The sequence below is a fragment of the Piliocolobus tephrosceles genome, chromosome 13, assembly GCF_002776525.5.
Source record: "Piliocolobus tephrosceles isolate RC106 chromosome 13, ASM277652v3, whole genome shotgun sequence".
Classification (NCBI taxonomy): Eukaryota; Metazoa; Chordata; class Mammalia; order Primates; family Cercopithecidae; genus Piliocolobus; species Piliocolobus tephrosceles.
The window spans coordinates 1,350,639-1,365,304 of record NC_045446.1 but is presented as its reverse complement, the minus strand read 5'-3'; the positions used below and the strand labels follow the sequence as shown (position 1 = coordinate 1,365,304).

General features: G+C 53.3%; 1 protein-coding gene across 1 annotated transcript in view; it reads right to left on the bottom strand.

The window, feature by feature from the left end:
* Positions 1 to 14,666, bottom strand: part of LOC111520607 (uncharacterized protein C2orf16-like) — a 15,090-nt gene extending 424 nt beyond the window's left edge. The window contains 3 exon segments of the mRNA XM_031936697.1: positions 1 to 383; positions 13,929 to 14,283; positions 14,595 to 14,666. The exon segment at positions 1 to 383 is cut by the window's left edge and continues 424 nt beyond it. Of these exon segments, the coding sequence (XP_031792557.1) occupies positions 1 to 383; positions 13,929 to 14,283; positions 14,595 to 14,666 (810 nt within the window).

Below are 14,666 nucleotides of genomic sequence, written 5' to 3'. Positions count from 1 at the left end.
GCTCCGGCTGTGGGGGCTGTGGCTCCGGCTGTGGGGGCTGCGGCTCCGGCTGTGGGGGCTGCAGCTCGGGCTGTGGGGGCTGTGGCTCTGGCTGTGGGGGCTGTGGCTCCGGCTGTGGGGGCTGTGGCTCTGGCTGCTGTGTGCCCGTCTGCTGCTGCAAGCCTGTGTGTTGCTGTGTCCCAGCCTGTTCCTGCTCCAGCTGTGGCTCTTGTGGTGGCTCTAAGGGAGGCTGTGGGCCATCCTGCTCCCAGTGCAGTTGCTGTAAGCCGTGCTGCTGCTCCTCAGGCTGTGGGTCATCCTGCTGCCAGTCCAGCTGCTGCAAGCCCTGCTGCTCCCAGTCCAGTTGCTGTGTTCCCGTGTGCTGCCAGTGTAAGATCTGATTTCTGGTTTTGCAGGATTCTTACCATGGCCATTCCTGGTCAGGAGCCAGGGGTTCCTGCCCAGCCTTTACCCCCTTTTCCTGGCACCCAGTGAACCAGACTCTCCTTCCCCACCCACTGCCCTATCTCCCACCCTCCTGCCTTACCAAGCACGAACACTTCTCTTTGACCTTCTACCAAGAAATGCCATGGGCCCCTGCATCCAAGAAGAATGGCTTTCAAGGCCTCTCTTCCAGGCATCTGGAGACCAGCCCCTCCCTGCACCTCCCCCCGACACCTGCAGCAAATGCCTGTCCCCAAGCCCTGCCTGCTGGCACCGCATCCAGCACGGACATCCCTGCAGGACAACTCAGGGTGCTTGCTCACTCTGCAGTCACTAGGAGTTCAGATCTCTGTCCTTTAAACATCCAATAAACCGCTCAACCCTGCACCCCGTAGCTGTCTTGGTATATTTATCTGTTTATTTCCCTCTCGAGAAAGGTGGGGGGTATCTGTGGCTGCACTGGGTCCCCTGGGAACCACACACACCTGCCCTGAACCAGACCGGAGCTGCAAATGGGTGCCCTGGCCAGCAGGGATCCTGGACACATGGTGGTGGTCAGAGGCAGGAGCACCAGCAGCCACCTGGCTCAGTCCCTCGCCATGCAGCCTCTACCACACCCTCTCAGCATCTGGCTCAGGGCGGGGGTGCCTTGCCTTGATCAGGCAAAAGCAATCACTGAGGGGTCATCATGGCCTGTTACCATGTGGTCTTATTCTCTTCGGGCTGATGTAACAGAACACCATGGACTGGCATGTACAACAGAAGTGTATTTATTTCTCAGGGTTCTGGAAGCTGGCAGTCTGAATTAAAGATACCGGCAGCCGGGTGCGGTGGCTCATGCCTGTAATCCCAGCACTTTGGGAGGCTGAGGCGGGTGGATCACGAGGTCAGGAGATCAAGACCATTCTGGCTAACACGGTGAAACCGCGTCTCTATTGAAAACACAAAAAATTAGCCAGGCATGGTGGTGGGCGCCTGTAGTCCCAGCTACTCAGGAGGCTGAGGCAGGACAATGGTGTGAACCCGGGAGGCGGAGGGTGCAGTGAGCTGAGATTGCACCACTGCACTCCAGACTGGGCTACAGAGCGAGACTCCGCCTCAAAAAAAAAAAAAAAAAGAAAAGAAAAAAGAAGCCAGAAGAATGTAAATATGACATTCCAGAGGGGATGTATATGGAAGTAACCAGAGAAGGCCACATTAATTACAGAACTCAGATGGTAAAATTAAATCAATCAATCAATCAATCAATCAACAACTTCAGGAAATCCTACCGTATGTATCTTACCACAGTTTTTGTTTTGTTTTGTTTTTTTGACATGGAGTCTCACTCACTCTGTTGCCCAGGCTGGAGTGCAATGGCACGATCTCCACTCACTGCAACCTCTGCCTCCTGGGTTTAAGCTATTCTCCTGCCTCAGCCTCCTGAGTCGCTGGGACTACAGGCATGAGCCACCACACCCAGCTAATTTTGTTTTGTTTTGTTTTGTTTTTTGCTTGTATTTTCAGTAGGGATGGGGTTTCACCATGTTGGCCAGGCTGGTCTCAAACCCCTGACCTCAAGTGATCTGCCTGCCTCACCCTCCCAAAGTGCTGGGATTATAGGCGTGAGCCACAGCATCTGGCCCAAAATTTTTAAATACCGGAAAAACGTATCTGTATAAAAGACATTGGAGAACTATAGAAGCAACAAGAACCAGATGAAAACATTCAGAGAGAGCCCTTCCAAGATGAACTGAATGGCAGCTTTTCTCCCTTTAGGGAATTAACCAGTGCTGAGTATGAGCTGAGCCTCGGTCCGACCCGGGAAGAGGAATTCTACTGGGAGAAATACCCAGCAGGGCTCTTGGCAATCACAGGGGCTGGGGTAGAAAACTGGGACATTTGCACATTTCTGGGGAGGCTAGGAAGTGAGGTCTGAGGCCTCCGCAGGTGCACTGAAGTCTTGTGTAGCCTTGTGGAGCTTAGAACACAAAGCTTTTCTGGAGGAAGGCGTCTTGCCTCAGGCACAGGTTAATCTGGCCCTTAAGACATTTTCCAGATTTTGAAGCTGCCTGAGCAGACCACTAAAGAGCTAAGCCAGCAATAGCTCAGGGGAAGAAGTGGCTCTCTGACAGCCTGTCAGGGATGAGAAGACACGGACTGGCCAGACTCTTAACCAAAACTCCAGGAGAGTCACACAGAGGGACGAGTGACTGCAGTGGCCCAATTCCTAACCGGGCGGGTAGACGAAAAGTTCAGCTCCTCTCGCTGTCTGCACTAGAGACGAGGGCCACCCGCTCACTGTTGGAAGAGAGCAGCTAGACCCCCACAGTCCCTAGACACAGACCCCCACGGTCCTGAGATATAGACCCCCATGGTCCTTTGAGGCATACCTCTGACAGGAAGCACAAGATATAGACCCCCATGGTCCTTAGATAGACCCCCACAGTCCTGAGATGTAGACCCCCATGGTTCTTAGATATAGAATCCCACGGTCCTGAGATACAGACCCCCCCCACAGTCCTGAGATATAGACCCCCATGGTCCCTAGATATAGACCCCCCACAGTCCTTACAGACCCCCCATGATCCTGAGATATAGACCCCCATGGTCCTGAGATACAGACCCCCACGGTCCCTAGATGCAGACACCCCCACAGTCCTTAGCTATAGACCCCCACGGTCCTCTGAGGCATACCTCTGACAGTCAGAGAGCACGAGATACAGGACACAGCAGGAAATGGTGATCAATAACCATGCAGAAAGCTAACAGTCGAAACAGAATACAGATAAGCCACATATTGGAGTTAGGAAACAAGGGCTTTAAAATAACTGTGATTGGGCCAGGCATGGTGGCTCACACTTGTAATCCCAGCGCTTTGGGAGGCCAAGGATGGCGGATAACCTGAGGTCAGGAGTTTGAGACCAGACTGGCCAACATGGTGAAACCCTGTCTGTATTAAAAATATAAAAAGTAGCCAAGGGCTGGGAGCGGGGGCTCACGCCTATAATCCCAGCACTTTGGGAGGCAGAGGCAGGCAGATCACGAGGCCAAGAGATCAAGACCAGCCTGGCCAACATGGTAAAACCCCATCTCAACTAAAAATACAAAATATTAGCCGGGTGTGGTGGCAGGCACCTGTAGTCCCAGCCACTCAGGAGGGTGAAGCAGGAGAATCGCTTGAACCCGGGAGGTGGAGGTTGCAGTGAGTCAAGATCGCACCACTGCACTCCAGTCTGGGCAACAAGAGTAAGACTCCATCTCAAAAACAAACCAAAAAAAAAAGCAGCTGGGCATGGTGGTGGGCACCTGTAATCCCAGCTACTCAGGAGGCTGAGACGGGAGAATTGCTTGAACCTGGGAGGCAGAGGTTGCGGTCAGCCGAGATCACACCATTGCACTCCAGCCTGGGCAACAGAGCAAGACTCTGTCTCTAAATAAATACATACATACATACATACATACAATATTTAATGTCCAGTAAAATTTTTTAACTTTGTGGAAGTAAAATGTGTGACAACAGCATGGAAGTCAGGAGAGGGATACACAGAATTAAATAGTTGTAAGGTTCTTTCCTTGTTTACGAAGACACGAGATTGTTAACTGATAATATGTTATCGTAGGTGAAGATATAAGGCATAGTCTCTGGATGGGTGTAGAAGCTCATGCCTGTAATCCCAGCACTTTGGGAGGCCAAGACAGATGGATTGCTCGAGACCAGGAGTTCAAAACCAGCCTGGGCAACATGGCGAAACCCCGTCTCTACCAAAAATACAGAAATTAGTAGGGTGTGTTGGCAGGTGCCTATAGTCCTAGCTACTCAGGAGGCTAAGGTGGGAGGATCACCTGAGCCTGGGAGGTCGAGTCTGCAGTGAGCTGTGATTGTGCCACTGCACTCCAGCTTGGATAAGAGAGTGAGACCCTATCTCAAATAAATAAATAAATAAATAAATAAATAAATAAATAAATAAATAAATAAACAAATAAATAAAACCATCTCTAAGGTAGCCATTAAAGGATAACGAATACATAACCCAGAAGCTAATAGAAGACAGAAATAAGGCCAGGCATGGTGGCTCATGCCTGTAATCCCAGCACTTTGGGAGGCCAAGGCAGGCTGATCCCTTGAGGTCAGGAGTTCGAGATCAGCCTGGCCAACACGCTAAAACCTCGTCTCTACTAAAAATACAAAAAATTAGCTAGGTGTGGTGGCACGTGCCCATAATTCCAGCTACTCTGGAGGCTGAGGCACAAGAATTGCTTGAATCTGGGAGGCCGAGGTTGCAGTGAGTTGAGATCATGCCATTGCACTCCAGCCTGGGTGACGGAGTGAGACTCTGTCTCAAAAAAAAAAAAAAAAGAAAAAAAAAAAAAGAAAAAAACAGAGACAAGTTAAATAAAATGCATGCTGTTTAGAAAAAACAAACCCTAAATATCAAGATCCAGGAAGACAGAAAGCAAAAGAATAATAAAAAAAAAAAAATACATTAGACAAACATTAATGTTTTCAGAAACCTGGTATAACGATAGTAAGATCAGACAATGTGGACTTTGAAACAAAACTATTATTAGAGATAACATTTCATGATGACAGGAGAGTTCCTGCAACCAAACAGAAAACAATCCTGAACTTCCATGTGCCAAATAACAGAGCTTTAAAACATATAAAGCAAACATCAACAAAACTACAAGAAGAAATAGATAAATCCACAAATACAACTGGGACTATAATTGGGAATGTATAGGAATAATTGGGAATTTTAATGAATCTCTCTCTCTCACTGATATAACAAGGAGATAAAGCAAGTCAGTCAAGCTATGGAAGATCTGAACATCATAATTAACCAGCTTTGGCCGGGCGCGGTGGCTCAAGCCTGTAATCCCAGCACTTTGGGAGGCCGAGACGGGCGGATCACGAGGTCAGGAGATCGAGACCATCCTGGCTAACACGGTGAAACCCCGTCTCTACTAAAAATACAAAAAACTAGCCGGGCGAGGTGGCAGGCGCCTGTAGTCCCAGCTACTCCGGAGGCTGAGGCAGGAGAATGGCGTAAACCCGGGAGGCGGAGCTTGCAGTGAGCTGAGATCCGGCCACTGCACTCCAGCCTGGGCGACAGAGCGAGACTCCATCTCAAAAAAAAAAAAAAAAAAAAAAAACCAGCTTGACCTAACTCACATATATTAAAATCTTACAGAGTAAGGGCCTTGACATAGTGGAATCAAATTATTAGTAGTAAGCAATAAGAGAAAGAAATGTTTTTAAAATCTCCAAATGTGAGAAAATGAAGTCATAGACTTCTAAATAACTCCTAAGTTGAACAAGAAATTATAGCAGAAATTTTTGAGTCCAGGGCCGGTGGCTCACACCTGTAATTCCAGCTCTTTGGGAAGCCAAAGTGGGAGGATTGCTTGAGGCAGGACTGCATCTCCACAAAAAATAAAAGTAAAAGCCCGGGTGCGGTGGCTCAAGCCTGTAATCCCAGCACTTTGGGAGGCCGAGGAGGGTGGATTACCTGAGGTCAGAAGTTCAAGGCCAGCCTGGTCAATATGGTGAAACCCTGTCTCTACTAAAAATATAAAATTACCCGGATGTGGTGGCAGGTGCCTGTAGTCTCAGCTACTTGGGAGGCTGAGACAGGAGAATCACTTGAACCCAGGAGACGGAGGTTGCAGTGAGTTGAGATCATGCGCCTGCACTCCAGCCTGGACAATAGAATGAGACTCCACCTCAAAAAAAAAAAAAAAGAAAGAGAGAAAATATATTTTCCAAACATTTCATGAGTAAATGTAAAAATCTAAGAAAATTCAGCAAATATATCACAACCAGGGATGAAAGATTGATTGCACATTCAAAATCCAATCCATGCAAGCCACCGACTCACAGAACAAAGGAGGGAAAATGCATGCCCATCTCAGTAAATGGAAGAAAAGCACTTCAAAAACCAACAACTCAGTACAAAACGGAAACAGAAATACAGCTGAGCTAACATCACGTGCTGCAGAGCTCCCTGACAGCCTGTAAAGAACGGCCCCACCGGCCGGGCGCTGTGGCTCACGCCTGTAATCCCAGCACTTTGGGAGGCCGAGGCAGGCGGATCATGAGGTCAGGAGTTCGAGACCATCCTGGCTAACATGGTGAAACCGTGTCTCTACTAAAAATACAAAAAATTAGCCGGGCGTGGTGGTGGGCGCCTGTAGTCCCAGATACTCTGGAGGCTGAGGCAGGAGAATGGCGTGAACCCGGGAGGCGGAGCTTGCAGTGAGCCGAGATCGGGCCACTGCATTCCAGCCTGGGCGATAGAGCAAGACTTGTCTCAAAAAAAAACAAAACAAAAAAAGAAGCAGAGGCCCTGGGGGACCCCATGGATGGAGACCTGGAGAGAGGGACCCAGCCACCCGAGTCAACACAGAGGGTGGCGATGGCCTGGGCACTGGGGCAGGGGCAACTGGTCATACTCCCAGAGTCAGGGGCCACAGCCAGGTGGCTCCCACAGGCCCTCCATGCTCCACCCTGCTCTGCACCCTTGCTGTGTGGATTTCTACTCCGACAGCCACAGTATGGCCTGGCCATGAGCCACTCCCAGAGCTGATGGAACCCAGGGACTGCTGTCTGCCGTCCCAAGCCTGCAGCTGTGGTTCTTCCCCTCTGGCCATGTCGGGGCACTCTGAGAGCTGGAGAGCAAGCCCTCACCCAAAGAAAGGCTGAGTGCTATCAGGACCCACCTCTTCAAAGAAGAGGACCCCACCGCCTCCCTTCTAGTGCCCAGAGGCCCCAAGCCAGAGGCCACAATGATCCAGGGTCTAAAGACACCCTGGATGAAGCTAGAGCCCCCCAAAACCAAAGTCTCTACAACGCCAGACAGAACCAACCACAGGGAAGACAGATGCTCTCCAAGCGACCGGCCACACTCCACTGTGGAGGTGCTACTAAACAGGGGCCCCCAAAGATGAGATGGGCGGGGCAAGCACCCGGGAATCCAGCTCCCACGTGGCTATGGGAAGTAGCCAATGGCTACTCAGTGTCCTTTGAGACCAAAAGCTCCTCAGTGGTGCCAGACCCTTGTGGAGCGGGTGGCTGCCTTAGAACCGACTCCTCTTGGGCACCCCCCATGCACCGGCACCCCCACTGTGCTGCCCACGCCCCTGTGTCCTGATCTAATGGCCTCTGGGAGAAGCAGGAGGCTGGGGTATGACTCCCCGATGCGGGGTGCGGTGGGGGGGACGGGGCTGCGACTCCTATGGCTGTTTGCATGCATGCTCCAGCGAGCCACCCAGGTGACAGCTTTGGGGCCAGGCCTGGAGAACAACTTCTTCATGCTGGGAAACTCTAGAATATTCCCTCTGAAGTCAGGAACAGAACAGAGATCCACTGTACAGACCCCACTTGCGTGTCTCATTTGCTTGGTCCTACGTGCTCCAGCCTTAGTCCCTTGCCTTGCTGCCCAGGGAGCGTCAGCCTGTGATTTGAACATCACGTTCCTGCAGCAACAGGGGCTCCAGAAGCTTCTGCACAATGCTGCAGCTTTACCCAAACCCTCAGACGCCCTGGCCTGCCCAGCAGCTGCCAAGAGGGGCCAGTAACACCACCCGAAGGTGCAGGGAAATTAATTCTCTGGGAGAGCAACTCTGACCTATGGCAGCAGAAGACAGGAAGGAGCTTGCAGACTCTGACCTATGGCAGCAGAAGACAGGAAGGAGCTTGCAGAGACGCTGTCCTCCCTTCCTCCTCCCCGTGGACTGTTCTGAGGTGCAGCATCGCTGTAAGGTCTTGTGGGAGAGGGTGTGCAGACGTGGTCAGCTGAGTTGCAACTTCCAGAAAAGCCGCAACAGCTGAGTAAGAAGCAGCCTCGCCTCAGTTTCACCTCCTCCCTGGCTCGCTGGGTTCCTCCCTCACTATTGCATTCCTAGGATTCACCCTTCCAGAAAACGTGTGCACTAAGCCTTGCATCTGGCTACTTTCTGGGGAATGGAGGCTGACTCCCACCATCACCCCGTCCGCTTAGCATTAGAATGGTGATCCCAGACCGTGCAATACGACAAGGAAAAGAAACAAGCAATGCGAGGTCTGGAAAGAAACAAAAGTGACGATTCATAGATGACTCGGCCGTCTACCTGGGAAATCCAAGTGAACCTACGGGCCTGCTTGAAGGAGGAAGAGAAGTCAGAGAGGGTGATCCACAGCCAGCCCATGACAGACAACACGTCAGAAATCGTGGCTTTTGTAAGAGGCCTTTCACAACGCAACCGAAATCATAAGCTCAGGAGTAATCTAAGCAATGGGAAGACCGTAAGACCTCCCTGGGAAAGATTATAAAGCAATACAGAAGGACATCTTCAAACTAAATTCAGAGTCTGCATGAGAAGACACTCCAGTGCCCTCCTAGTCAATCCATCAAATAATGCAGCTATAATCAAAATGCATAAAATCCCAAGTGTTGGCATCGGTTTTATTGTATTTTATTTTGAGACAGAGTTTTGCCCTTGTCGCCCAAGCTGGAGTGCAATGGCACAATCACAGCTCACCACAACCTCCGCCTCCCGGGTTCAACTGATTCTCCTGCCTCAGCCTCCTAAGTAGCTGGGATCACAGGCGCCTACCACCATACCCGGCTAAATTTTGTATTTTTTAGTAGAGATGGGGTTTCACCATGTTGGTCAGGCTGGTCTCAAACTCCTGACCTCCAGTGATCCACCCACCTCAACCTCCCAAAGTGCTGGGATTACAGGTGTGAACCACCATGCCCGACCCTGGCAAGGGTTTTAAATGGAGTTCTCCTAGCCTGCTGGCGAGGTGTGTATTAGAATTCCCCATGCAGGGCAACTCTTTGCAATATCTGGGGACATGGAAGGTGGCGGCAGAGGGCACTGTGGCTCACGCCTGTCATCCCAACACTTTGGGAGACCGAGGCGGGCAGATCACCTGAAGTCAGGAGTTTGAGACCAGCCTGGCCAACATGGTGAAACCCCGTCTCTACTAAAACTACAAAAATTAGCTAGGCGTGGTGGCAGGCGCCTGTAATCCCAGCTACTTGGGAGGCTGAGGCAGGAGAATTGCTTGAACCTGGGAGGTGGGGGTTGCAGTGAGCCAAGATCACGTCAGTGTACTCCAGCCTGCGCAACAGAGCAAGATGCCATCTAAATACAACAACAACAAAAAACAAACAAACAAACAAACTAGGAAAGAAAATAATCCTGTAATCCCAGCATTCTGGAAGGCGGAAGGCTGAGACGGGAGGATTGCTTGAGTCCAGGAATTTGAGACCAGCCTCAGTGACATAGTGAGACCTCATCTCTAAAAAAAAAAAAAAAAAATGTTTTCTGAGATGGAGTTTCATTCTGTCACCCAGGCTGGAGTGCAGTTGCATGATCTTGGCTCACTGCAAGCTCCACATCCCGGGTTCAAGCAATTCTGGTGTCTCAGCCTCCCGAGTAGCTAGGATTACGGGCAGGCACCACCACATGTGGCCAAAAAAATTTTTTTTAATTAGCTGAACATGTTGGCATATGCCTGTAGTGCTAGCTACTCAGGAGGTTGCCATGGGAGGATCCCTTGAGCTCAGGAGGTTGAGACTGCAGTGAGCTGTATTTCCACCAGTGCACTCGGCCTGGGTGACACAGTGAGGGCCTGGGTGACACAGTGAGAGCCTGTCAAGAAAGAGAAGGAAGACAGGAAGGACAGAAGGACGGAAGGAAGGAATGGAGGAAATGGAGGAGAAAGACAGGGAGGAAAGAAAGAAAGATAATCTGAGAAGTGTGTTATAAACATGTAAGAGTTGGGTGTGGTGGCACCGTGTCTATAACCCCAGCTACAGGAAGCTTGAAGCAGGAGGATCATTTGGGCCCAGGAAGAGTTCAGTCCAGCCTGGATAAAATAGCGAGACCCCATATCTTTTTTTTAAGCATATATAATAGGATGCTAATGCTGCAGGGTTTTTTTTTGTTTATTTGTTTGTTTTTTGTTTTGTTTTGTTTTTTGAGATGGAGTCTCGTTCTGTCCCCCAGGCTGGAGTGCAGTGGCGCGATCTCGGCTCACTGCAACCTCTGCCTCCTGGGTTCAAGCGATTCTCCTGCTTCAGCCCCCCAAGTAACTGGGACTATAGGCGCCCGCCACCACACCCGGCTACTTTTTTGGATTTTTAGTAGAGACAGGGTTTCCACCATGTTAGCCAGGATGGTCACGATCTCCAGACCTCATGATCCACCCGCCTCAGCCTCCCAAAGTGCAGGGATTACAGGCATGAGCCACCGCGCCCGGCCTGCTGCAGTTTTTTATAGCCCAAATATGAAAAAATAATCTAATATGTAAAAAATAAAGAATTGGTTCAACTCTTGACATACACCCGTGAAATACAGAACCACACGGACATTGTCATCAGGTTGCGGGAAAGCAGCAATGTGGACGAATCTCAAAAGTATTTCCTTAAGGCCGGGCAAGGTGGCTCACGCCTGTAATCCTAGCACTTTGAGAGGCCGAGGTGGGCAGATCACCTGAGGTCAGGAGTTCGAGATGAGCCTGGCCAACGTGGTAAAACCCCATCTCCACTAAAAAATACAAAAATTAGATGGGTGTGGTGGTGGGTGCCTGTAATCCCAGCTACTTGGGAGGCTGAGGCTGGAGAATCGCTTGAACCCGAGAGACAGAGGTTGCAGTGAGCTGAGATCGCACCACTGCACTCTAGTCTGGGGGACAAAGACACTCTGTCTGAAAAAAAAAAAAAAAAAAAAAGTATTTCCTTGAGTGAAAGATGCCAGGGGCAAAAGTCCTCTCACTGTTTCCATTGTTTCCATTTCTATGAAGTGTATGAACAGACAACAGTAACTCACGGCAACAGGTCAGAGAGTGAGGACGGGGCACCAGGGAACTTCCTGGGGTAACAAAGTTTCAAGGTCTCACAATGGTGGTGATAAAACTATGTATACGGTTGTCAAAACCCATCTACTGGCTGGGTGCGGTGGCTCACGCCTGTAATCCCAGCACTTTGGGAGACGGAGGCGGGAGAATCACTTGAAGTCAGGAATTCGAGACCATCCTGGCCAACGCGGCGAAACCCCATCTCTACTAAAAATACAAAAATTAACCGGGCATGGTAGTGGCCAGCTGTAATCCCAGCTACTCGGGAGGCTGAGGCAGGAGAATCACTTGAACCCGGGAGATGGAGGTTGCAGTGAGCTGAGATCGCACCACTGCACTCCAGCCTGGGTGACAAGAAGGAGACTCCGTCAAAAAAAAAAAAAAAACTACTTGAATAATGGGTGCCAAGGGCTGAGGAGGGGGTTGGGAAGTTGGTGTCTAATGAGGACAGAGTAGAATTCCAGTTTTGCAAGAGTAAAAAAGCTCCAGAGATAGGTAGTGGTGATGGTTACACACCAAGAGAATGTACTTAATGCGCCAAATTCACTTTAAAATAGTTCATATGGTACATCGTATGTTACTACATGCTATTGCATTTTACCACTATAAAAAATAATGAGGTTTTTAAAGAAATAACTGGAGAAAAAGCCTACTTGAACAGCTGGGATAGGCATTTTATTGAGTTAGCTATGCCTTGACTTAAAAAAGGTTGGGAAAATAGTGGCATGGAGGTTTGCCACATATAATTAGTTGCAACAATTATATGCATATTAGCGAGAAAAGTGAACCCCACCGTTCCTTCTGCACAACAAGGATGCTTTGAGAAACGACCTTGGACATCCTCCCTGCGGCAGGACGAGCTTCAGGCGGCAGAGCCTGCGCCGCGGCCTGCGGACGGCAGAGGGCGCGCGCGAACCGCCGGGCCGGCCCCTCTCGGCCTCTACCTGCCCTGCCCGGAGCGTGCGTCCCGCCCCAGGCTGCTGGACGCCGCCACGACCCTTGCCGCGGCCTTGGAGCCTCCCTGGACCCTCCCCAGCCCCAGAGACCCCCGAGGCGGTGTCTACAGGCCCGGGCCGGGACTGACACCGCAGCCCCCTCCCTGGGTCGCGCCTCCCACCCCAGGCCACACCTGTGCCGGGAGGCGGTGCAGCCGCCGAGCTGAGCTGAGCTGAGCTGACCTGGTTGGACACCCAGGACCCCGCGCCCACCGCCCGGGCCGGCACCTGCTGGGTGTAAAGGCAACGTGGAACCAAACAGCGGGGCTGCAGAAAAGCCACCGTCCTCTGCAGGGTGCCACCTCCCTAGCCCTCCACCCTGGTTGCGGGCAGAACCTAACGCTCTCAGTGCTTATTCGCATGAAAATGATCACGAGGATTATAGCAATCGCCGCCCAGGGCACTCCGCTCCCCAGGGACAGCCCAGGCCCTGCAGGGGAAGCTGTATTCCCCTCCAAACCATCCCCTGAGAGCCTCCAGGAAGGGCTCAAGGTCGCTGCCTGCCACCTGCTCCAGCCTGGCCAGTAGCTGCCCAGGGTATAACCAGAGCTCTTAGGGGACAATGGGCACTCCCAGGCCACAGGCAGATGCTGGCCACATCCCACCTGCGCAGAAGACATGCCCGTCCTTTTCCCATTCGGCCCACCTATGCCTGGCAGGGGGAACAAGCCAGGTGAGGCTTCTCCCCAGGCGACAGCCCCTCTATCTAATGGCCAACAGCTCCCACGCCTGCGGGTCCCAGGCCCTTCCAGGCCTGTGTGCCTCCTCAAGGACCTCCTTTGCCCCCTCCAGGTCTCAGCCTGAATCCTCCTGCCCCTCCCAGGGCCAAGCCTTCCCCACTTTTCAAAGCCAGCAAGGCTGCATCCCGCAGCCCTACTCACCTGGCCCCGCATCGGGGTCGGGCACCTCCACCCTCAGGATCCCCCTCCAGCCAGGGCCTCCCTTCTCGCAGGGCCCTCCCGCTTTGGGGCGCAGTCCCAACCCCAATAACCCCTAGGCTCCCAGGGCTTCCTTCCGGGACAGCCCCACTCACGCCAAGGGGTTCGTTTGTGCTGTGTGCCAGCTCTGTGCCAGGAACGCTCCACCGCCACCCCAATCCCATACGGGTCACTGCCGCTCCCCTCAGGCTGGCTAGGGAGGGGAGCTGCAAGCGCTTATTAATCGCCAACTGTGTACTCAGCTCTGAGGCCGGCAGGAAGACTGAGTATGGAAAGGGGGAGCCCCGAACCCCGCTCAGCACCCCCTGTCGCCCACAGTCCTCCCCACCCCCAGCCATCACCATTGGCACCCTGAGCTCCCGGGTCCTGGTGCCTACTGAGGGTTCTGCGGTCGTTGCGGCGGTTTCATTTTCTGTGGCCCTTCATTCAGCCAGCGACCGAGGCCCCCTTCAGAGCCCCAGGGTGACCCTGGGGGGTCCAGGCTGGTTGGGGGCTGGGGGCAGAAGGTGGATTCCCCCCACGCTCCCTCTCCACCAGGCAGCGGGGAGGGGGCCTTTTAGAAACGTCTGGGGTGTCTGGTGACACCCCTACCAAAAAAATCATCACCTTCAAAGACTCCCAACCTCCTGGGCAGGGGTCTTTGTCCCCTTCCTCCAGAACAGCGAGGCCTCCCCGCCCTCCTCCTGCAGCGCGAGTCTGACCCCCTTGCTCCCGCCCAACACCTGCCCAAGGTGCAATTACCCGTGCGTTCTTCCTGCCCCTGACTCGCCGCGTCCCGCCGCACGCGCGGAGCTGTTCCCACAGCGGTCGGCGGAGGACGGCCCCTCAACAACCCGCACGGGGGTCGTCGGGGCGGCTTTCCACGGAAGCGGGAGGGCTGGGGGTCGTGGGGGGCGGCGGCGTCCTGGGGAGCCCGCCCCCGGAGTTCGCGGATGTGTGACCCGAGGCAGCCGGCTCGCCTCTGAGGGTCCCCGGTCCGCCCGGGTGCAGGGGGGTCCGGCTCCGTCCCGCGGGGGTCGCGGCTGGGCGAGCGCAGCGGCTGCAGGTAAAACGCCGCGCCCGGGTCTGGGGAGGGCTCCCCGGCGGCGGCCTCGCGCTAACAAAGGCCGGGCGAAGTGGGGAGCGGCGCCGGCGCCTGCCCGGGCCGGGGGGAGGACGTCGCGCCCGGGGCCGCTCGGCTGGACCGTCGGGGTCTGTGCGACGCGGCTGGGGGCCCGGGTGACGCGGAGCGCGGGGCCGGGAGGGCTTCCTGGAGGCGGGGTCCCGGACGCCGCGTGGTCCCTTTAAGAGCCGGTCCCGGGGTGAGGACGGAAGGCGGCGGCAGCGCGACCCACCCGCACCCTGCACCCCGCCCCCCCGCGGCCACCGCCTCAGCTTCACCCTGAGCCCGAGCTCCGCTGACGTCACCTGCCCCCGAGCCGCGCGAGCTGATTGGCTGCAGGTGACGTCAGGGGCTTTTTTCGCTCGGCATGACCTCAT